This window comes from Babylonia areolata, chromosome 28 (assembly GCF_041734735.1).
Source record: "Babylonia areolata isolate BAREFJ2019XMU chromosome 28, ASM4173473v1, whole genome shotgun sequence".
NCBI classification, from domain to species: Eukaryota; Metazoa; Mollusca; class Gastropoda; order Neogastropoda; family Buccinidae; genus Babylonia; species Babylonia areolata.
Genome location: NC_134903.1, coordinates 4,322,710 through 4,346,839, shown reverse-complemented (window position 1 = coordinate 4,346,839; position 24,130 = coordinate 4,322,710). Strand labels below are relative to the sequence as shown.

At 40.1% G+C, this 24,130-nt stretch overlaps 2 protein-coding genes across 3 annotated transcripts in view; one reads left to right on the top strand and one right to left on the bottom strand.

The window, feature by feature from the left end:
• Positions 1-1,191: 1,191 nt before the first annotated feature.
• LOC143302112 (uncharacterized) lies at positions 1,192-18,292 on the bottom strand. Its single transcript, XM_076616645.1, has 4 exons — positions 15,632-18,292; positions 13,863-14,081; positions 11,428-11,551; positions 1,192-8,884 (listed from the first exon to the last, which is right to left on the bottom strand). Exons 1-4 carry the CDS (start codon positions 17,951-17,953, stop codon positions 7,287-7,289), a joined length of 4,263 nt encoding a protein of 1,420 aa, XP_076472760.1. The 5' UTR covers positions 17,954-18,292; the 3' UTR covers positions 1,192-7,286.
• Positions 18,286-24,130, top strand: part of LOC143302113 (uncharacterized) — a 24,247-nt gene continuing 18,402 nt past the window's right edge. The window contains exons 1-3 of one of the 2 annotated variants that reach the window (XM_076616649.1): positions 18,286-18,381; positions 20,572-20,637; positions 21,787-21,836. In XM_076616649.1, the coding sequence (XP_076472764.1) occupies positions 21,805-21,836 (32 nt within the window). In that variant the 5' untranslated portion in view covers positions 18,286-18,381; positions 20,572-20,637; positions 21,787-21,804. The remainder of the gene's footprint in view (positions 18,382-20,571; positions 20,638-21,786; positions 21,837-24,130) is intronic. The other variant, XM_076616647.1, reaches the window with a different exon arrangement.

Here is a 24,130-nt window from a genome sequence, read left to right as displayed (position 1 = left end):
AACAGCAGTGAAGGAGTAAAGGTATCCCTGTGAAAAACACAGATGTAATTTACACGCAGCTTCTGCCACATGTTTGTTCTGTTTCCCAGATATTTGCAAAAGCCATATGTACAGCCAAGTGTTTTCCCTTCAGATCAGGTTTACTTTTTTCAAGCACTGTTTTTTGTTGTTGTTTTTTTACTTTGTTACACAAATTTATTCTATGACAAATGTTTGTGTGTTTGCAGGGATTTTGTGAATAAGCTCAAGGGAAAACACAGTCATGCACAATGAAGAGTTGATCCATTCTGAACTGCAAAGACTGCCATTCGTTGTAAGGACAAAAGCATCCAAAATTATAACCCAAAAGAGCCATTTAATCATCTCATAATTTTCTTAGATCACACAGAGCTGAACATGTTCTGAGCATCATTCCAATGCTCTCAACAAACACATCAAAATTAAATGACAGAAATCTCCTCTCTCTCACCTTCCCTTCCATGTGTCCACACAGTGCAAACACTACTTCCACAAAATGCGACATTTGGATGAACACACACACACACACACACACACAAACTGAAGGACAATTTTTGTTTGTTTTGTTAATCATAACACAACAGTGCAACATTTTCTACTAAAGATCAAAGATTCATATTCATTTGAATTCACGAATGTGCCATTTCTCCAGGATTCACAGACTCAGTCATCCATACCACAAAGCATAATATTTTTATGCACTTCATGTCAAACTCAAACAACATGCTGTTATACAACTAGTTCATTTCCACCACACATCCAAGCCAAGGAGTAGAAACTTGCTGAAAAGGTAAAAATGGCTCTCAGTGTGATATTTTTTCCTCACATTGTAATGGTATCATTAATTCAATGGAAAAAAAAAGCGCACATACACAGAGGCACAGATTATAACAATGAAACCAAAGAGACAAAAAAAAAAGGGGGGGGGGGGGAAGAAAATCAATCCATCTTTTAAAGCAAAATACACTCATACCACATGATACACATTTTTCCATTGTCTACATTTCTATGCAACAAAGTTCTCATTCCTCCAACACTGTTGCTTGAACTACAGCCCAGCCAACTGCAGATGAAATCAGGGCTGATAACACTAAACATCAATCACACAGAACCAGAAAAAGAAAATCAGGCACAGGCACAGTCATGTTCATGCATAAAAAAAACAAGTGACACAAGTGACAGTGACCGTTCTGTCATTTTTTCACAAGATAACCCCCCAAAATCTTACACAAACACACATTCATAATGCACAGAATTGTATTAACGCTGTCACATGGAACCAAGAATGCCAGCGGGCAACTTGCACATCTTGCACACACAAAAAAGAATACAACAGTGCCGAATTATTAAGCTAGAATTAGTACATACAGTAGTAAAACAAAGAAAAAAAGAGTTTCTTGAAAACACAAGGGTAAATGGATCCTCATGGCAGAAAATAAAAGGAACAAAAGAAATGAGGAAAAAAGTATGAAAAGAAAAAAAATCCCACTTTATACTTAGTGGCACTTTATGTTGAAAAGAATTCACAAGTCATCATCTCCACAGCCTTGGCCATTCATTGCGGACAAACAACAAAGACTCAGTGGTGTCTTTCAAACTTAAAAAATAATGACTCTACTTTTGTAGAACTTAACAAGCTCAAATTCCATGAATTCTTTTAAAATATTCATGGCCTATGTTTAGAACAATTCAAGAGAGTGTATAAAACAAGGAATACAAACACTACATGCGTATTACCGTATATGAATAAAATGGGAAACACAAAGAAACATAAAATATGCAATGCTTGGTAAGAAAGAAACCATGAAAAATGTATCATGTTCCAAACTATGCAAGTAAAATGAAACACTCAGTTCAAACAAAATCTTCTTTAAGTTCTTACTGCTTATCTGTCCTCCATTCTCCCCCCAGAGTTGTAGAGAACTTTGAATTCCATTAAACAGTAATCCAAAGAAAAAAAATAGGAATCAATTGTTTGTGATAATTTACTGAACCAATATGTTCCATGTAAACTACCAACTCATAGGGCAGTACACAAGCGAAGAAGTTCATGCACTATACAGGCTAAATCATGTGAAACTACACAATAACCACAGTTTCTGCATCATTAAGCTGCAATGGCTTACAGTTACACATATGGGTATTTGTGATACTCTCTCTTCTACTGAGCAAACCAAGGGAAAACTTCTTGCTTGGGACTGTTCGCAAAGGGCTGCTAGCACAGGCTGCTTTGGGGGACCCTTTAAAAAATTGTCAATTATTATAAAGGAGGAAAACAGGATTGGGACAGGCACATGAAAACAAATCTTTTCTTTCAAGAACAAATGATCAAATTCTCCCCAAGAAAACAGTACAAACAAACAGTGACCACTTTACCTTACAAACTTGGTATCAACTGGAGTAAAGTACTATTAAACATTTCACCATTTAAAACTAGAAGTACACTACACCACACACACATTGAGAGGCACAAGTTCTGTGCATGTTGAATTTAATGACATTTCTAACCATGCTGGAAAGCTGATTTAACGAGTCATGATAATTGCAAGGCTGGCTGCCAGTCACTGTCATATTCTCTTCACAGACACTGGCGATTGTGCCAGCTCACAGAACTTGTGGTTTGTCTTAAATTCCAGAAAACAAAGAAAGGATAACCGAGAAAACAAGTCTACAACCCAGGAAATAAATTGTAACCTGCACTCTTTACCTCAGGAAGCAAATGATCAAAACCAGCAAGCAAGTTTGAGAGTTTTATTTCGTATGTGAATGTTTTTGTTTCACAGAGTGGACCTTCTGCCTTTCAGTGAATTAGACAAAAAAATTAAAATAACAATTTAAAAAAATTAACCAAAGTCTTGTAATTAAATGCTTAATTCACTCTTCATCATAAAAAAAAGAAAAGAAAGAAAAACAAAGAATTAAAAAAGTCCCAAATTTTGTGGCCTATCATGCCCTGCTCTCACGGTAACCTCAGTTTCGATCCCTTTCAATTCAGTGTTTGGGATGAGTCCTGTCAAAGTCTGTAGTGTCAGTAGATTCATGGAGGTACTGTTATCGGCATCTTTACCCAGGTAGACAGCCTGTTATGCAAATGACTCTGTGTTTGTAAAACACTTACTTAGAGAGCTTAGTCTCTAAATGACTTAGTGTTCGTAAAATGCTTAGAGCTTGGCCTCTGGCTGTGAAAACTGGTGTGGTAATACATAAATAACCATATAGATCAAAAGAAAGCAAGATACCTGACACATAAATCCAATGCCCTGACCTGACCATGTGAACTCGTGAAAACACTGCTCATATCAAAGAAAAACAACAACATTCAATTTTCGGTCATATTTCGGAAACAAAACATGCCCCATCACTTTGTCTTGGAAGAAATGTTGGAAAATTAAAACTTGCATAGTGTTTCACCAACTAACAAATTTACTGAGAACAAACCAGCCGCCGTGTGAAGTGGTTATCATCGTGGACAGATGGCTGGGAGAATGCGGGTTTGAATCCCACTGGAACCGGCTCCTACCCAGAGTTAAGTGTGCTATGGGCTGAAATGGAAGATTGGGACCACACAGGCGAGCATATTCCACTTATGGATGCGTCTTTGGGTGTGCTGCTCTAACTTCCGGACCAACACTGCAAGTGTCTGTATCTCTTGGGCCTGGTTGACACCGGGATATCACTATGACAGGAAGCGTAGAGTACAGCCCTGTCGCATAGTCCCCAACCTAAATGGACCTTCACAGCAGCAGCATCATCATCATCGTCATCTCCCTCCTTCATCATCAATAAACATTTTAAAATGTCCCAAATTATGTTGACTTTTATGCCCTGCTTTCACAGTGACCTCAGTTTCTATACCCCTCCACTTGCATGCTGGGGGTGGGTCCTGTCCATGTCTTCAGTGGCAGCAGATTCATGTTGGTCCATGTACAGAGGACTTGGAATGAGTGGTGTAGGAGTAATGCCACTAACACTGTGCAGATGATGGGACAGCAAAAAAAAACCAAAAAAAACACACACACACATACACCTCAGTGATGCTTTGATTCAATAATTACACAAGAAACCACAAACAAATTGACAAGGGACAGGTGAACATGTTGGTGTTATCACAGAAAACGTACAGAAAAATCTGCAAGTGCTGTCATTGTTAACACTGCAGGAGCTTTTTTCTTATTCTAAAAAATATGTTCATAACATATTACTTCTTTGGAACTGGTCAAAGAAATATCAGGACTTGAGATTGATCATGAAATTTTCATTCATGATCTCTTTTCCCTGCCACTTCAGAGTCACACAATCTAGTATAGTTATAGCCTTACCCCAAGATTGTCTGGATCTCAAATCTTCAATCACGACTTCTTAATTATTCTTTTAAATGCACATCTTTAATCTGTACTACAGTGAAGGTTACAAAATTTTATACAGAATGCCTACGCTTAAACAAAAACACACGCTGGAGAAATCACTCAGTGGTTGGTGCGTAGATTTCAAGAGAAACTTAGGATACACTGAAAAAAACTCAAGTGGTCAGAAGGGCGTGCTGGAAAACAGAAAAGGGGAAAGCACTGGTGCACTGCTGATACTGGAGCGTAACACTTCTGTCACCACCATCAGTGTGAAGCTCTTCCTGCTTCCTGATGTTGGTAGCTGGTGATTCGTTACATTCTGTATTCATAGTAATTCTACATTTTCCCTTATGTGCCAGCTGGTGATTCTTGACATTCTGTATTCATAGTAACTATTTTACATTTTCCCTATGTGCATACATAAATTGCATGGCTTGTTTCCGCTCACTGAAAGTATGACTTAAAAAAAAAAAACAAAAAAAAAACCTTTTCTTTTCCACATAAACGTTGTCTCCAGAATGAACTGATGAAGCAGAGAGCCCATCATTACAAATGCACACACAGAGGTATACATAAGATCCAACCAACACCTCTTTCTGTGCCCATTTACCTCCCCACCCCCCTCCACAACCACAATAATTTGGGGAGGGTCCACTTATCACCAAAGTTTATCACATACGATGCCTGAACTGACAAAGAAACAGTGATCCCAACAGTGAAATTGAAAATATAATCTGATAGTGGGACATTTGTCCTCTTCAGGAATGATATGATCAGACAGTCTCAACCCTTTGTCAATGTCTGACACGGATGTACACCCCTCTATAACAGTATATGTTGTGACTATTCAACTTCAAAATCTATCTTTTTAAAATTTTTCAAACTTCATGCCTGTGAGGATGCAAATCTACTTTACCTAACACTAAATATTCAGTGTGTGTGTGTGTGTGTGTGTGTGTGTGTGTGTGTGCATATCCATATATTTCCCTCAAGTAATCAGTTCTGATTTTCAGATAAAAATTACTTTAGAATGCAAAATCAGAATCACAGAAGAACGACTGTCATTAATTCAGAAATCAATAACAATTCTGAAAGGTTTTGCACATATATGCTTAAGCAGACATTGGCAGTGGCAAATCATGTGCAAACGCACCACAAACTAAAAACATTTCTCTCCAGCCTAGTCATGTAATACCAGCAGAATCTAATACACACAAAGACAAATAATGAAATATAATAACTTGCACACACAGTCTTATTTCAAGTCTTGTAACTTGTACACATAAAGACAGCCTGTTTTAAACACTTAATGCTATCCACAAAAACAAACTTGACATAAAAAAAACACACAAATGAAACAGACATGTATCAGTTACCTCAAATTTTAACTATGAGTGCACATGTATCATACACACACACACACACACACTCCTTAAGTCAGGTAACTGTGATAGTTTGAGTCAAGGTAACTCCCTAGCCCAAGACAAAACATCATTCTGGTGTCCTGCCCACCAACAACACAGCTATGGCATTCACTTTTCCCCCCACATCACACTGAGCAACATCTGACACAAGTCTAACTAGTGAACAGATACTCCACTGCTTCAGTTTCATATCACTGCTTGTAGTGTATCGAACTCAACTTCTCTACGTGAGCAGTGTCAAGCTTCATCCAGGAGATTCTCCTCTGCACTGGCCTCGCCTGAACAGCAGAACTAACAACAAGCAGCCCAGGGTTCACACACACATGTCCGAACAGAATCCCATCCCATGCTTTTTCCAAATCTTTTCCAATCCTGACTGAAAAGTTTTCATACCAAACTGAACATAAAAAAAATTACCTGCTACAGCGCTGATGAAAGATTAGTGGGTATCTTGGAATCAATTGTCTAATTTTCTTTCTTTTTTTCCAATGCATTAGTTAGCACAGCTGAATGTTACCATCAATGAGTTGTTAACTCAAACGTATCAGTTTTTCATGTACAGTATATGACGCCATACTGAGGAGTTGGAATTATACTCCCTGTTTAGCTATATACGATGTCAAACTGATGCATTTGTGTCCGACATTGTAAAGTGAATGACACTAAACCCATCATTTCCAAGACTTTTTCCTGGCCTGAAAATGGTTGCCTCATTTTTCTAAGACTTTTTCTGGCCTGCTGGAAATGGTTCAATTATCTAAGATTTTTCCAACCCTGGAATTTTTTTCCAAAGACCTTTCCAGCCCTGGAAATTTTTCCAAAGACATGTCCAGCGCTGGAAAAGGTGCTCTCATTTTTCCAACGACTCTTCCAGGCCTGGAAATGATTCTCTCCTTCCTCCAAGACTTTTCCAGACTTGCAGCACTGTGTGTGAACCCTGGCAGACTTGCTCAGCACAGCATTCCCTGCTGATTCTTTCCCCTTGACGCTGATGGCCCTCCCCCCAAGGTCTCCTCCCTCCCTTCCTGTCCTGTCCACAGTGCAGGCTTCAGGATCTAATCACCACCTTCAAAATGGTGCAGCTGGCTGTGTCCAGCCCACTTCCATGGCAGAGAATCATTGGTTTTTCTCAGCAGCTGGTCACTGTCCGATGGGATCTGTATAAGGTGGTGTACTGAACCTACCTGCTGGTCTCACAAGCACTAAAAGGTGACAATGCGTTGGGTGAATTATTTTGGAGAGTGACTGCAAGATGACTGACCAGCACCCATGCCCTGACCCAAACAGGATGCTATCACACCAGTCTTCGATTCTGACCCGATACTTTCATCCATGAAACTAAATGCAGTAGGCACAAACTTTTCCATTTGGGATGCCATGTGCTAAGACTTGAAAGCCAGCAACAGTATTCAACCTGACCCATCCAGTAGCTGCAGACAGTAGACATGCACTCCACAACGCAATGCAGGCTGAACAGTGTGTGAAAACCAGGTCACAACTACTCGGCTGTGTCAGGGGAAGGCGAACTGACCGCCTGGGATGACGGCTCAGGCAACGGGGACTGGGAAGGCAGGTGAGCCGATGGGGTGTCCTGTGTGGGGGGACTGTGTGTTGAGGGACCACCTGAATCTGGTGACACCTGCAACGACTCATCACCTGCTTCAGAAGAGTGATGAGCTGAAGATGAGCTAATGTAAGACGGCAGACCAGATGACTCGGGGACTTCACCAACTGATGGAACGTCTTGGGAAAACACATGATGATCAAGAGGAGTCGATTCTTCTGCCACAGAACTGTCACCAAGGTGAGATAGTGGAGTTTGAAGGCCCTCTTGCGAGGACGACACCTCAGGATGCTGCACAAAGGAAAACGACCGCCAGTCAGGTTCATGGTCTGTAAGTGTGTCCGACAGCCCCGTGTTCTCAGATGACGTCCCTGAACTGCTGGCCTCCAGGGAACTCTCTGAAGATGGAACAGGTCCGCTAGGCACTGGTAACGTCAAAAGCAACGGCGCACGTGTCTCCGGGGAACGTGCCCCAGGGTGCGACACAGGGGGGTGGATTGCTGACGTGGATCGCTGTGCTGTGTCAGGGAATGAGGAACTGTCTTGCATTACAGGCTTTGCTGTACCTGAAATGGAGGGCTCATTCTGTTGAATCTGTAAGGAGGTTTGGTTCTGTGGGGAGGGTTGGTTCTTCTGGGGGGAGGGCTGGTTTTGGGAGGAGGGTTCTGCTGAAGAAGTCTCCTCTGGCGGCGGCGGCTCCACACCTCCGATGTCCATGTCCGACACATCCGGCACGTACACACCGTCACCACCATCCACGTCATCCTCGACACCACCGTAAGGGACATCACCCTCACCGCCAGCCAGGCTGTCAGCCCCACCAGCGTATAACGACTCGTCAGCCATCGCCGGTTCGTCATCACTGTTGCAGGGAACGTTCTCCTCCTCCACATCAGCACCCCCTGGGGAGTGGCCGGGGCCGTTGTGGTGGATGTCCCCGTTGCACAGACCCGCCGGCATCTCCTCCTGCTGCAGGTGCTGTTCCGCCAGGTCGTCCTGCAGCTGGTAGCCACCCTCCCCCTCCTCTTCCTCCTCCTCCCACTCCATCACTGCCGGCCCCCCCTCACTGCCCCCCCCACCCATGTCCTGACTGCTGCCGCAGGTGGAGGTGCTGGAGGTGTTGTGCGACTCGTTCACGCCGCTGGACGAAGCACTGCCATCTGATGAAGAGTTGAAAGACTCCCCTCCTTCCCTCTGGCTGCTCGTGTCCGTGTGAGAACTTCTGTTCTGATCCTCGGCATCATCATCCTCGTAATTCATGGTGCTTGTCCCCTCCCCCCAGGGGTTGCGGCGCTGCTTAGAGAAGCCGAAGCCAGGTCGGAAGCCTGGGGGGCGGATGTAGTCTGGATGGAGACCCAGGTATGGCAATGGACTGGTGCGGATGGGGGAGTAACCAGCCAGGTAGGTCATGCGTTCTCGGATTGTATACTGGGAAGGGGGTGGTGGCTCCATGGTACTGCATCCTTCTGGGGATGGGGTGTTCTCTGTTGTGCCTTTGTACTTGATGAACAGCCACAAGGGGCGCTGAAAACCTGACACACAAACACACAGTATGAAATCAAACGTAAGATATCATTATAGGACTGAGTTACTTTAGCACAAACTGAACACTGATGATAAACATAAAAAAGTGAACTAACTCTTTGAATGCTTCACAACCTCCCACTCTCAAGAAAATATACTTGTGAAGAAAATTTACATTTGTACATTGTTAATTCTAACAAAGAGAAGAGGACTTTCAAAAAAAGGCGAAGTCACCTAGGGACAGGAACAGGAATGTGGGTCACAACACAAAATGAGACAAGGTAGCAACACATTTCCACCACAGGGTCTTCCACAGGCAAAACTACATGAATATATATACTAGGTGAATATAGTACTGTACTATTATTTTCTGCAAGTTCTTCCACTCTTAGCTGCAGCAGGGCTTAGGTTTCCTGACAGTCACTGGCTCATACAAGTTTAAAATGACCTACTGATGTGGCAATATGCTTGACTAGCTGATTTTTTTTTTTTTATAAAGTCGGTCATGCCAAAACGACTTTGAAAGATTTCTCTTATTCTCCTACAAAACAACTGTGACCAGTTTCAAACTCTAAAAAATATGTTAAAAAATATATATTCATTACCGTCTTTCCTTTACCATTCGACGTTGGGTTAGATACATGTATAAAAAAAAATAAAAATAAAATAAAATAAAATAAAAACTCAGAGCCAGAAAATGAACCAAGTTGTGTTTACACAAAGCCATCGTCACTTGTATGTTGTAACTGCAGCAGAATACAGTGCTAGTTAAACTTTAAATTTCCCACCAATCTCCTCAGTTTGGGATGGCTTTGATATGTGAAGTTTGACTTGAGAAATCATCATCTGCATCGTGGAGCATGCCACAGAAGAAGCTGCCTAATGTCAAGAACTTGAAGATCGAATGAGAGTTCAGAATTGTTGCAATTTCTTCTATGCTGCATTCCGATTGTCTGGAGAGTCTAAATTTGACAGACTTCTTCAAACGTTCGTACCTGGGCAACATTTACTTTGACACATTATGCCAAAGTGTGATCCTTTCGAGTAAAAAACTAAAATCGCCATCTGATCAAGTTATATATAATAAATAATACAATGTACAATATATAATACATGCATGCGCGATGTTTTTTAATTCATCGTTAGAGTAGCCATACTTTGTTTCAGGGAATGTCGATGTTTTCATAATCCACCTCAAACATACCGACATGGATCATATCATCTTTGAAGTAGGCTACATTTGATCTTCTTCCTGTGTATTAAACAAGAACTTGCAGAAGCAGATTAAACAAGACTGCACATCATGCTAGCATGGTATGTTAGGAAATATTAGATGAGATATATTGCATATTTCTATCTCCACAAAGCAGAGGAAAGTTTTTCCCAAATAACAAAAGTATCTAACTGATGCAAGTGACACTGTGGATCCAGTATCTTTAAGGGGGGACTTGGCGTGCATTTTTCTAGTATTTTTGTATCTCGACTTCTACTAAAGCTATTGCCATGAAATTTTGTTATTTTCTTCTTCCTATTTTGACATATATTGATTTTTGGCCAAATCATCATAAAGGGAATGACTTTCCAAAGTCCTATCCATACCTACCATCCTGGTAACTTTAGTTCCCATGCCACTTCACTTGCTAAGAAACACCAATGTTAAAGTTTACCATGGACACACACAAAAATTGACACACAGACAACTGAAACAACATAGACTCACTTTAACTACAAAGACTGAAAGAGTAAAACATCATGACACACACTGACACCGAATGGAAAACACAAAACTAAGGGATTAGAAACGCATTAATCATACTAACGTAAATAATCTCAGCTGACCCGTCACAGATTACTGTTTTGAGTTGCCAACAGCACTATTATTGTGTAACTGTAAGTCATTCTTTTGTTGGTATTATCAGTTTATCATTATATATATATATTATTAGACTTTCTTTTTAATAACATTAACATAAATCTCATAAAAATAAAGACTAGTGTGAAACAAACACAAAGATAAATGCAGCTGGTAGGCATTATCATGTATTGCAGTCATTATGCCACAAAAATTTCAGCCTTCTGTGACCCTTCTTTCTCAGTGTTCTATTCAATATGGTGAACTTATCAAGTGCACTGCCAACAGTTCTTACTGAGCTTTGACATTAATTCTGAAAATGACCCATTGATTTTGCTGTGAATCAGTAAAATGACGCATGATGACCTGACCAAACCTAAACTCTGCTGCAGTTAACCTTCCTTTTTCTTTTATTCAATAGCAGACAGAGAAGGGTCTCTGAAGCACAGACTTAGCGCATGTAAAAGAACCCACAGCAACAAAATCATCTCTAACATAAATATGTGTGCATGCACTTGCCTGGATGACACAAGAAATAAATGATAAGTGTCCAATGCCAGCTGTTCTTCGGCTTTACCCAGATAGGCAGCCTGTTGTGCAAATGACTATATTTGTAAAGCTTAGAGTTTGGTTTCTAACTGAAGACAGGCACTATTACATGTATCAATAATAATAACAATGACTGCAGACTAGAATTACCTTTGGAGGGGTTGAAAGGCTGTCCCAGGTATATCCGTTTACAGAATCCCACAGTGTCCACCAGATAGTCTGCAAAGTCATTGGGCTTCAGTCGAATGCTGTTGTAGTTCTTGTAAATCGTGGCCTGCACGCACATCAAGTTCACATGACTCCAGCAGTCGATTGTATATCATGCCATCTATTGTCAGCAATCTGTATACCATGCTATCTATTGTCAAAGTCTGCACATCAGGATGATTACATCCCTCATCCAACGAAGATACACATATCAATTATTATGCTAGAGAAACATGAACTAAGGTTACAAAAATACTTCAACAGTTTTCTTTCTTTTTTGGTTGTACAAGTTTTATAGTACTAATACTTATCAATACGTTTGTTTTACATGAAGAACAGCACATAACAGTGAGTGGGTCTTGCAGTCCCACTACCACCATGGTTTCCTTTAAGAACAAAATTTCTCCATTAATTTTTGTTGTCTTCAGTACATAATTAAAAAATCTTCAGTACATAATTAACTTAAATTACAAATAGTACATTGCATAAAACAGAAAGCAGGCATTTGTGAATATAAACATTACATTTACAATTACAAAGAAAATAACTAACAAATCAGGAATCAAGCATTAATGATTAATGCAATCATGAAAATAAACACACAGACATCAATATACAAATTGTACAGACACAATGCACACACACACACACAAACTCAAGCAATGATACACAAGTGTGCATATGTAGTAGTGGTAGTAGCAGGAGGATAGGGACAAAGGAATCTTTGATTGTTTGAAACTTTTAAACAGTCCCTTCTTTGTTCCATAACATATTTTAGTAGAGATTTTGGCCAATCTTCGATTCCTCATTTACATTTTATCTATTCATGAAACTCTCTAAAAATAGTTTAGTTTTGCAGAATTGTCCACTTGATTCTAGAAAGAGTTAGTATCTAGATGTTGCTTATTTAAAATGAGGTGGTAGTTGATTCCATAATGATACATTGGAGAAGGAGATTGTACAGGCACGCTCCACCGCTGCATTTTCTGCAGCATTGGGCAGAGCGCCCTTGACTGCCTCCCAGGAGTAGATCAACCACTCACCCACCCCCTCACCTCCCCCCAACCCCCTTCCCGCCTGGTTAGTGAGATGCAGTGTTGCAACAGGAGATTTTCTAGCTCAACTCGGGGTGTCCATTGGAGCAGTAGACCCCCCCACCCCCACCCCATCCTGCTACGGAGACACAGTGCTGAACCAGGACATCTTGGAGAACAACTTGAGATCAACTGTCAGTTGGAGTAGAATATAAAGTTTTCTTCAATATAGTTTTTTTTATAGTTAAGTGAACTTCTACATAGTTTAGTAAATATAGATGAGGGCAATTTGAGCTAAAAACAAAAACTGACAGATTCACAGACTAATCAAGCTATGCGCTCCCATCACCCACTACGACAATAATCTGCAAAGGTTCCTGCAACGTATTGTTCCAGATTCCAGACATTGGTAACTGGATTACTGAAGCAAAACTTTCTTGTATTACTATTAGTATTTGAACCTTGCACAATTTTTTTTTCTATCAGTATCACTGACATCAGTATTTCTTGTGGAACTGTACTGAGGTGCAGAGAAGAACTGATCTCAAGACACATCAACATAACCATTGAAAAGTTTATATGTCTTAATGAGATGAACACGTATCATTACTACCTTTAACTCGGCTTATGGCAAAATATTTTTAAATAAGTTAACTGATCATTACAAGACATGTGCTACATCCGCGTACAAGCTTTGTGGCTCTTCTCTGCACCCTCTCAATAACTACAAATTGTTGCTCCAGATAAGGACACCACACAGTGTTTCCATTCTCCAAGTGAGGTCACACCAGAGCTTCAAAGTTTTTTTTTACAAAAAATATCATGTCAACATAAGTAAAAGTTCTTTTGATTATTCCAATCATCTGATTTTTTTTATGAATGTGAAGGTAGAATAAAAGATTCTATGACTCTTAGGTCATTTTCACTTGATTTTTATTGTTTGTAGTATTATTTTGTTGCATAGAAAATGTTTTGTTTGAATTTCTTCTGCCAACATGCATCACTTTATGTCTGTCTACATTAAAATGCAGATTCCATTTCTCTGTCCAAGCCTGGAGTTTGTCTAAATCTTGCTGCAGGATGTTACTGTTGCATGTCTTAATGGTATCGTCAGAAAAATTTTACAAGATGATTCTACAGTCTAGAAAGTCGTTTATAAAGAGAGTAAAAAGCACTGGTCCTGGAATACTTCCCTGTGGTATTCCGCTATGATTGTCAGCCTCACACATGTACGCAAATCATGCACATTTAAGTCCATCTGCCTGCATAAAATTTGCGGTAATTATCAATGCACATTATCATCATTGTTACTAAAAATAAAATACAGTTCTAAAAGTTACTTACAGACAGTTTTTTGCGCCTCCTGTACGATGCCCAGGTCTGGGGCTCTAAGACAAGCCGGCCTCCAGGCCGAAGTTGCTGGAACATTCTGTGGAACACTCGCTTCAGGCCTTCATCTCCATGGTTCAGGTGGATCCACTTGGTAATGCTCAGCGCCAGGATGGTGTCATACTCTTCCTTCACATGGTCTAGCTCTTTGTCAGACTTGAGAACATAGTTGCCCTGTAAAAACACAACAATGTATTGCAATGAAGCAGGGTCCCCCACTAATGTGACCAAATAAAATTTCATACTTTTTCCAGACTGGAAATATTCCATTCCAAATGCAAAGCCACTCACAAGACTAAGTTTGATCAAAACTGGATTAAGATACAATCTTGGTTTGTTTTGGTTGTTATTTTCTTCTTCCTATTTTGACATATATTGATTTTCGGCCAAATCATCATAAAGGGAATGACTTTCCAAAGTCCTATCCATACCTACCATCCTGGTAACTTTAGTTCCCATGCCACTTCACTTGCTAAGAAACACCAATGTTAAAGTTTACCATGGACACACACAAAAATTGACACACAGACAACTGAAACAACATAGACTCACTTTAACTACAAAGACTGAAAGAGTAAAACATCATGACACACACTGACACCGAATGGAAAACACAAAACTAAGGGATTAGAAACGCGTTCATCATACTAATGTAAATAATCTCAGCTGACCCGTCACAGATTACTGTTTGAGTTGCCAACAGCACTATTATTGTGTAACTGTAAGTCATTCTTTTGTTGGTATTATCAGTTTATCATTATATATATATATTATTAGACTTTCTTTTTAATAACATTAACATAAATCTCTTAAAAATAAAGACTAGTGCGAAACAAACACAATTAAGATAAATGCAGCTGGTTGGCATTATCATGTATTGCAGTCATTATCTCATGCCATAAAAATTTCAGTCTTCTGTGACCCTTCTTTCTCAGTGTTCTATTCAATATGATGAACTTCTCAAGTGCACTGCAAACAGTTCTTACTGAGCTTTGACATGTATGCACACCTAGTGTTGCAGCATTCTAGTGATAAACCAAGAATGCAGCAATCAGCGCTCTTGAACTTAGCTGAAGCAATTCTGTCAGTGCTTGTAGCACTTGCATTGTTGCAATGTATTATTTATGACATGTATGACTACACTGTGACAAACGAACAGGAGGAGTTTGTATTATACTCCATGTTTGGTGATACATACACTTACCATGTCAAACTGATGCAAACTAGGCCTATCGGTTTGCTCTGCTTGGCCAAATTTCGTGCGGCCAACAGTGAAAAGACGCCCAGTTTTGCCCTGTCCACTCTTAGCCAATCAAACGCCTCTAAAAGCTATAAGCGCTGAATCATTCTACATGTGATTTTCATTCAACAATGCTTTGTACTGTGTAGCCAGAAAGGCTGAATTTTATGAGACACACTGAAAGTGTGACAACAGGATTCACAGTCCAAACACAACATGTAACACTGCGTGTGTTGCACATAACCATGTACAAGCTACCAAGTTGTTAAAATTCAATACAATGTATCCATGTTACTGTGCTGTTTATCTGTGGGTGTATACATATGTGTGTGAGAGAGAAATGAGCAAGTCTGTATCTGCGTATGTATGTGTGCACTTGTGTGTGTATGTGTGTGTGTGTGTGTGTGTGAGAGTGTACGCCCTTTATAAATTACACGCAACAAGCAAAAACAAGACACACACACATTTGACATCACATACTAACCTGCATGAACATGACATTTTTAGGGAAAATGTTGCTTTGGTTTGTAAGTGCAGGCAAAGGTTCTATGGGGCCATAGTCATTTGTAGACACTGGGTATTTCTCCATCTGGTACATGTTGGCCTTTGTCTGGTGACTTCTGATGTTCTGTCGGGCAATCCGGATCAGATTTGGATCAATGTCCATCCCAACTATCTTCTTAGGATGAAAAATCTGAGCCACAGCCAATGTCACATCTCCTGCATTACAGCCCACATCCAGCACATCATTGCCTTCAAACCACTCCTTTTTGAAAAAATACAGACGGAAATCTGGAGCCATGGCTGGAGTACGATATCCGTAATACCTGTAATAATTGCCATGTTTATAGGCTGGGTTCTTAGCAAATTTGACTGTGCTCTGTTGTTTCTCTTGAACTGTACTTCCCTGTTCCGTTTGTCCTGATCCACTGGATTGACGACGAAGCTTCCTCGGTGAGGGACCGCGAACATCTGGACTGCTGGAACGTCTGAAGACCAGTTTTTTGGAAGCACTCTCTATACTGCACTCACTCACAGTCCTGCGCCGCTTGCGAATCTGGCCTGGATCTGGGCGCATGACAGGTGAGACCACAGTGTCTTCTGTCCTGGATATCTGTCCATGCTGAAGGTTATCTTGCCGAGTTTCTGCAGGTGGTGGATCAACTTCAATTCTTAAGGCTTCAGCTGAGGACTGCTGATCTGCAGTCCTTTCTTCATTGTTTTCCTCTGGTGATTTCAGGTTTGGATACCTCCACTGTCTTTTGAACTCTCTTTCCTTCTTTTCTCTTTCTTTGTTCACTTTTGCTTGCTCTTCTGGCTTTATTGGTTCTATTCTAAGTGCTTTTTTCAAAGATTTCCTATTCCTTGCAACATGCTCTCTATCTTCATCATCCAATGGGGACTGTGGAACAGGATACAGGTGCTTCAAACTCAACTCCTGTTTTTGTATCTCTCTCAGTTTCTGGTCCAATTCATGCTTCATTTTCCTACCTGTCTCTGAACCATGTTTGCTCTGTGACAGGCTAGTTGACCGAGTCCTGAAAGAAACAGCTGGACCCCGTTTTCCCTGTTCAAGTGTTTCGTTATCATCCGCAATAATGGAGCCTGTTCTGTCATCACTGACTGGGTGCTGGTCAGTGTCACTACCACTTTTGTGAACAATGTTTTCATTAGCCTGGCCTGTCCCTGACTGGGTGCTAGTACCGATGCTGGAACAGGATTCTCCTGCATCACCTGCGGCTTGGTTCACTCTGGTTCCAGCACCACTTGACACAGAGTTATCTTCACTTGATTCAGGAAATGTCCTCAAAATGCCTGTGTTTTCAATTGCTGCCGGCTTCTTTCCAGAATCAGAGTATATTCTATCATCCCCACTCACATCTTCATCATCTGTCACCATGTCACATTCTCCACCTTTTTCTGAGTTGGCTGACTTAACAATGTTAGAATCTCCAGCCACTGTACTGCTATGAAAATTATCTGACTGCCCAGAATCTCGTGCTATGCCTGAACTGGCTGAAGACACGGTGTTAGATGTCGCACTAATACCCTCAGTACCATCAATGCTGGACTGAGAAATAGAGGCTGAAGAATCACCTTGAACATTATCTTTCCTTGGTTTACGGCTGCGTTTCCTTTTGAATCTTAATGGATATTTCATGGCAATTGGCATTAGATTATCTTCCTCCTGAGTCAAGCCAAGTGGGTCCCGACGATTAGTAGGAATGAAATTGTTCACCGGCATGTAACGATCTGGATCTGGTGCTGGGATTGGAGATGCTGAGAAGTATTGCATATCTTCACCTAAGCCAGCTGCTTTAAGATTCAATGGGTCATGACAATCTCCACCTGGGTAAAATGCATATCCTTGATGATGCCTTCTATGATCTCTGAATTTTATGCGGTGTGGATGATCTTGTCCACCGTCGCGTCTGGATCCAGTTTCTTTCGATGAGCGATCCGGCCAAGGGTTGCCTTGCATCCACAATCGTCTGTAACCAACTGCAACGCCGGGTAAATATGAGTACATCGGACTCGTGGCACGTACAGGTAAACCCGGGAACCCATGCCTGTGACGACTAACCGATGAACGTCTCATAGCGTGTTGTCCCAGGTGGTCGTCAACAACAGAGAAACTTGAAGAACGCGGCCTTGGAGCGCTTTCGATTTGATTTGCAACTCGTATCTTTTTCACGAATCGAACATTTCTGTCTGTAAATATCCGTCCCAGTGAATAAAATGAGTCCGTTATGTCTCTTGAGGAGGATTCCAACTGCGACTCACTCCGATGCCGTCTCGAACTCATTCTGCTTGCCGCGGTGCAAAGCTCACCCAACGTAAACAATACGAACTGAACTCACCACCATGTGTTCATACCTTTTTCCTGTGCGCATGTGCACAAAGCAGTCTGTGTCAGCGCCCTCTAACTCTCACTCGAGTTTTCTCAACAATTCCAGACATAAACAAACGTCCTGCTAATGTCACAGAGGGTAGTTTCCAAAAATTCCCACGGGATATAAAACCTGAACACGTAAATAATGCAACGAGTTGCCAAGCGCTGATCTGATGAACAAATACCGCTGTCAATCTGTCAAAGTTCTGCCAGCTCTTTCTACACCTCCGCCTTCGCAGCATAAGTTGCGCATGTATGAACAGGGTATTGTGGGAAAATGTGCCAGCGGAAGTTTCGAATTGTCGTCTGGTCGTGGTGATCTGTTTGGCTTATCAGTGTTTGTAGGTGTTAATATTTATTCAGAATATCAAGATGTTTGTGTACATTTAGTTTAAATGGGTACTTCCCATCCTTATTTTTCTTGTAATGAAAAATTGTTTCCAATTTGGTAAGCATCGGATCTGAATTCTGAGAGAACTCAAAACTTTTCATTACTTAGCAAATGCACACCTTGAGAGTTTTGTCATGAAAAAAAAATAATGGAAAAAAGAAAAGAAAAAGAGAACATACGCATAGAGATTGAAGAAGCCGACAAAAGACATTGAAGAAGCATACCAAACGACCAAGGATATGATATCATCAGCCGCAGTGGGTTCAGGGAAAAAAAAAATCTGAGTAACTAGAATTAAAAACATTAAACAAACATATGCCTGCCGCGGTATTCCCATTGATAGGTAGTGGGTGCGACTGCGGACCAGGAGCCTTTTTCAGTTACGCTAGGGTTGCACCGTTGCAGGGAACATCCATCCTTGTGGACTTACAAATTAAGCTAGTTTTCATTCTCAAGTCCATGTTAGTCCATTGTGATTCACCTGGTGGTGATAAGTGAAAAAACAAAACACAGAGAATGCAGTTAAAACGATTTTCAACACTGAAGAGTGTTTCCTTTACTTTCATGCTTTAAAAAAGTGCTACAGTGTTAATAGATCAATATTTTGTTTTATTCAGGTGTTGTCCTATTTATCAAAACAAGAAGGAAAAAAAAAACATCCAACTTTAAAAGGCATTACTGTTGCACTTCTTCCCATGTGGAACAGTGGCTAAGTGGTAACACTAGACCAGGAGGTGGATATTCACATGTTTGATTCTCACACCAGACCCAGTTGTTTTTTTTTGTTTGTTTGTTTTTTTACTTCCCCATCCACCAGACGTTTAGTAGTAGTATGGGTGCCATGTAGTTTTTCAGATGAAATGGTCAACTGAGGTATTGTGTGCAACATGCACTTTGTACATTAAAAAACACACAAAAAACCCTCCACAGCAATGAAAGGAAGTCTCAGGCACAGTTCTGCATAAAGAAACCTTTTTTCCCCCCAAAAAGAAAAGAATAATTACTCTTGCAGACATGAAAATGGGGGTGGCACTGCACTGTAGATTTTGCCCTCTCCCAAATTTGACTGGAAAATCAGACTGAACTTCTAGTCATTCAGACGAGATGATAAACCAGCGTCCTGTTTGTAGCATGCACTTGGCACATTGAAAAAGATCCCATGGCAATGAGAGTTGTCCTCTGGCAAAATTCTGTAGAAGATACCCACTCTGATAGGTACAAAAATATATAAGCATGCACTCAAGGCCTTAAATGTGTTGAGTTATGCTGCTGGTCAGGATCTGCCAAGGAGATGTGGTATGGTTTAATGGATGTGCCCAGACACCGTGACACCTTGAGAAACTGAAACTGGATCTCCCCTTGAAAATGAGCCCACATTTCTCTGTTTCCTTCACCTCCCCCATGCCACCCCAACCCTCTCCCTGTCACCTCATCTATTAGTGTGTGCAGAGGAGCAAGGAAGTCATGTATTTGCTTGTGGCTGAGAAGCTACTGACAATATAACTGAACATTTCCTGCTGTCTCTTACCTGACTGTGTAGTGTGACATAGTGGGTTCAAGGGAAAACAGTGGTGAGAATTCAGCAAGGCCACTGTCTTGGGTTCAACATTGCTAAAGTCCTGCTGCTCAACTTAGTAAAAGACTGTCATTACCCTGGTGTCCTCTTCCACAATTCCTTTCTATTTCATTCTTTCAGGTGACAGTTAACTGGTCAGGAGGGGAGATGATCCTGTGAATTTGGTGGGTGGGGGTTGCTTGAAATTACCTTCCTTGAATTTGAAGACAGACAGCTGCTCCACACAACAAAAGCATCATCTTCCCACCCCTTCTTTTTTGCATTTAACACACACACACAAAACACAGCATATACCATACCACACACATGTGCACCCACACACATATAACACACACACACACACACACACACACACACACACAGTCATTTTCTAGAGACATTCAGATCCTGGACAAACATGTCTCATTCACAGTGATTATACCACTATTTCAACTCCAACTTTTCATGTTTTGTCTCAGTTGTGTAAAACTTTAGAAGGAAAAGGCTTTTTTTAATGTTGGGTTTTTTTGTTTGTTTTTGGGGGGTTTTTTTGTTGTTTTTTTTACATTTTTTGTATACACATAGTGTGTTGCAGATACTTAATAAACAAGATGGAACCCTCAAAGAAAACTATCAAAAAGACATTTTCAGGTAAGTAAATGACACAAGATTGATTTTAATAGTTTCCACTTTTTCACTCTTCATTTGTGTATATCATGTATTCATTATATTTTGTATATGTCTTCTTTCTTTTGTTTCTGTGTTTGTGGACTGCAACTCAAATGTTTATGCATTTCTGCAAACATGCTTTATATATATATATATATATATATATATATATATATATATATATATATATACACACACACACATACATATACACATACATATACATATGTCTTATGTGTGTGTGCGCTTGTATCTTCATTTTTGTCCCACCATGTAGGCAGTTTATTAGCATTTCCAAACAATGACATGGATGATGAAATTCTTTGATTCTTTACCATGATTATTTTATCTCTGTGTGTGCAATTAAGGGTATTAATTAAGGCACTAGCAGATAAGCAGATATGTTAACCTGGGATGCTGGAAAATCTCCATCCTTGTCCCACTGGGCATTGATAGAGGGATCAAAAGTCCAGTGTTCTAACTACTCACCTGTACACCTGTCATGTAATGTGATACTTTTTTTTATATAGATATTTTTTAAAATTTCTTTTCTCCTTTGTGCAAAACATTGTATCGTCATCTTCACATACTGTGTTGTGTGAAGGCTGTTTATAATGTGCAATGGGCAGCCATGGAATCATTTTGATGAAAAAAGTTAACTACTTGATATAATTGTCGAGTGAGTTTGTGTTTCTGTCAGTACTTGTTCTGTTGTGTATGATAAAGGGGGGAAGAACAAAATGATTAATGCTGAGGCCTGACCAGTGTGGTGGAGTTGTGCGAAGATCAGGCATCTGCTCCTTTTTTTTCCTATCACTGCACACATTGTGTAGTGTAAATGGGTCAGTCTGCACAGTTTGACACCTTGAAGTTGAAATGGAAACTGAAAATGAATACCAAGTTTTTTTTCCTTTTAAATAAACTGTTTGATTAAATAAATGCCAAGACTTAATCTAAATTAAAACTTGTGCTTCTGGTTATGAATGCAAGATGGAATATCAGTTTATGTGCTTTCAGCATTTGTCAACATTTTTCTGTGATTATGAATGCAAGACGGATTATCATTTTATGTGCTTTCAGCATTTGTCAACATTTTTCTGTGAGACTTAAATGCACAAGTGTGTGTTTCAGTGCCTACCATGAAGGGAGATGCGGACAGACTTGTCAGTTCTGGTGATAAGGTAAGAACAAAGCAAGAAATTCTTTTGAATTCTTCTTTGTGTTCTTCTCTTATTCTGTTTTCTTCCTCTTTCAGTCTTTGTCTTTTATCCTCTTCAAACAAATATGCATGGTTGTGATGTAATGCTTTTGGCTTGAAGTGTGTGTAGACAAAATGGATCTGATTTGCATTATCTGTCTTTGACCCATTGTATGCTTTTACTTTCTTGTGCACTTTGCCACTTTTTAAATCTACTTCATTGATGTCATAAATGGCAGAACAAGCAGCGCTGTTTTTGACTTTTCTAGACGACCTTTTCAGTGACTTCTGGGGAGACTGGGGATGATGATGGATTCCTGCTTGGAAGTGGTTAGCATCTTGGGCTTTAAAGATGGAGGTCATGAGTTATAATGGACCAGGATTTTCACTGTCCTGTCCACTAGACCTTCAGTCATTGTGTGGGTACTAGTCTTTCGGATGAAGAATAAACCACAGTCCCAACTGCAGCATGCATTTTCGCTTAAAATAGAACCCATGGCATCAAAATGGTTGTTCCTGGCAAAATTCTGTTGAAAAATCCACTTTGATAGTAAAACAAAATGGAATACGCTTACAGACCGAAAAAGAAAAGAGTGATGCTGCTCTGTGGTGACATGCTTGTCCAGGGGAGCAGCCTGAATTTCACACAGAGAAAAATAGAAATACATTGCAATACATAATACAGTTCATTACAATATAACAATACAATACAATGCAATACAGTGCAATGTAATACAGTACAATACAATCACAGGTAATATAAGTGGGATTCATTTCACTTTCAGTCCAGGATTTTGCCTTGCAGAGTTGAGAGTGCGTAACAGTCTGAAGGAAGAAGACTGGATACTTCTTTGAGATTGCTGCTCAGATTTCTTGGCCAACACTGCAGGTGTCTGTATCTCTTAGGCCAGTGTGTTACAGCCCTGTCACACAGCTTCAAAATCTCCATAGTAGCAGTTGTTTTCGTCTTCACTTTCTTGCAGTTTAGCAAAATAAATAAGAAAAAATAAGAATTATAAAATTCCTTGGTCTTTAATGCAGAACTGTTCATCAACAGCATTGACTGGGGTTTTTTCCTACTTAATGGCAGTCTTTAAGTAGTTCTGAATTCTTTATTCTTACTAATATCTCTAACAAACGTTTAAAAAAAAAATAAAAAAAATTTGATCCTAACATGTTACTAGTTTGAAGTTTTGTATGATTGTAGTTGTATTGAAACTAATTAATAAAATATGGTTTGGACATGGTGAAATGTATTTAAACTAATTGATAAAGCATGGTTGGGACACTGAGTATTAATGCAATGCTTATAGAATATTATTCATTTGGTGCAGGGCTTGCTTGCTTTTTAAATTTGTGTGATTTGGGGGCATTTTCCTTTCCTTTTCATTCACTGTTGATGCAATACTTTCTCTTTTCTTTCTCCTTTTTAAAAAAGTGTTTTGTTTCTTTCTTCTTTTTCTTTTTTCCTTTCTTTCTTGTTTCTTTTTTGTTTCTTTCTATCATGCTTTTCTTTGTCACTAGTGTTCCCTACCGTTTGCTTATACTTTATTTATTTATTCCTTCCATAGTTTCTAGTTTATTGTTTCTTCTTTCTTTCCGTCCTTCTGTTCTTTTTTGGTGCTCATCCTTTCTAATTCTTTTTAAGTCAGCTTCAGTGACTAATCACATGTCTGTGTTGTGGAAGGCATCCACAGAAACAGAGAAAGGAATGGGGAAAAGAGGTCCAGATATTAAAGACAAAAGGTCATCTTCACAGAAAGGGAAAGGGACCCGAAAGACAGAGTCAGGTGTTAAAAACACAAAGACATCATCTCAAACAGGGATAGAGACTGAAGGGAAAGATTCAGGTTTTAAAGACATGAAGGAAACGAAAGGAACTGAGAAGAAAGAATCAGGTGTGACAGACAAAAAGGAAAGGAAGAAAATGGAGAAGAAAGAATCAGGTGTTACAGACAAGAAAAACATGAAATCCAACACAGCTAGGGGTGTCAAGGAAGGTGAGGGTAAAAAAAGGTTCTCATCCAGCAAACTGACACAGCGAAGTCTGACAGACGCAGAGTATGCAGAGATCTTCAAGGCTGTCATAGACGGTGCAGAGGCACAACAGACAGACAGCGATGTGTACACAGCACCCACACAACGCGACAGCCAGACTGAAAAAGAACCTCCAGCCAACAGCAACACTGCATCAGTGAAACAGTGTGGGCACCATTCTGACTTTGCATTGTCGCATAAAGAGAACTCGCCAACAAACAAGAAAGCATCAGGTGAAGC

Bases quoted from the DNA above. Each gene is read 5' to 3' on its own strand.
- LOC143302112 (XM_076616645.1), bottom strand. From the start codon at position 17,953: ATGAGTTCGAGACGGCATCGGAGTGAGTCGCAGTTGGAATCCTCCTCA. The intron at 14,082-15,631 runs GTTAGTATGTGA...GTGTTTTTACAG, and splicing joins AAAATGTCATGTTCATGCAG to GGCAACTATGTTCTCAAGTC. The intron at 8,885-11,427 runs GTAATTCTAGTC...TTTGTGTGTCAG, and splicing joins GCCTTTCAACCCCTCCAAAG to GTTTTCAGCGCCCCTTGTGG.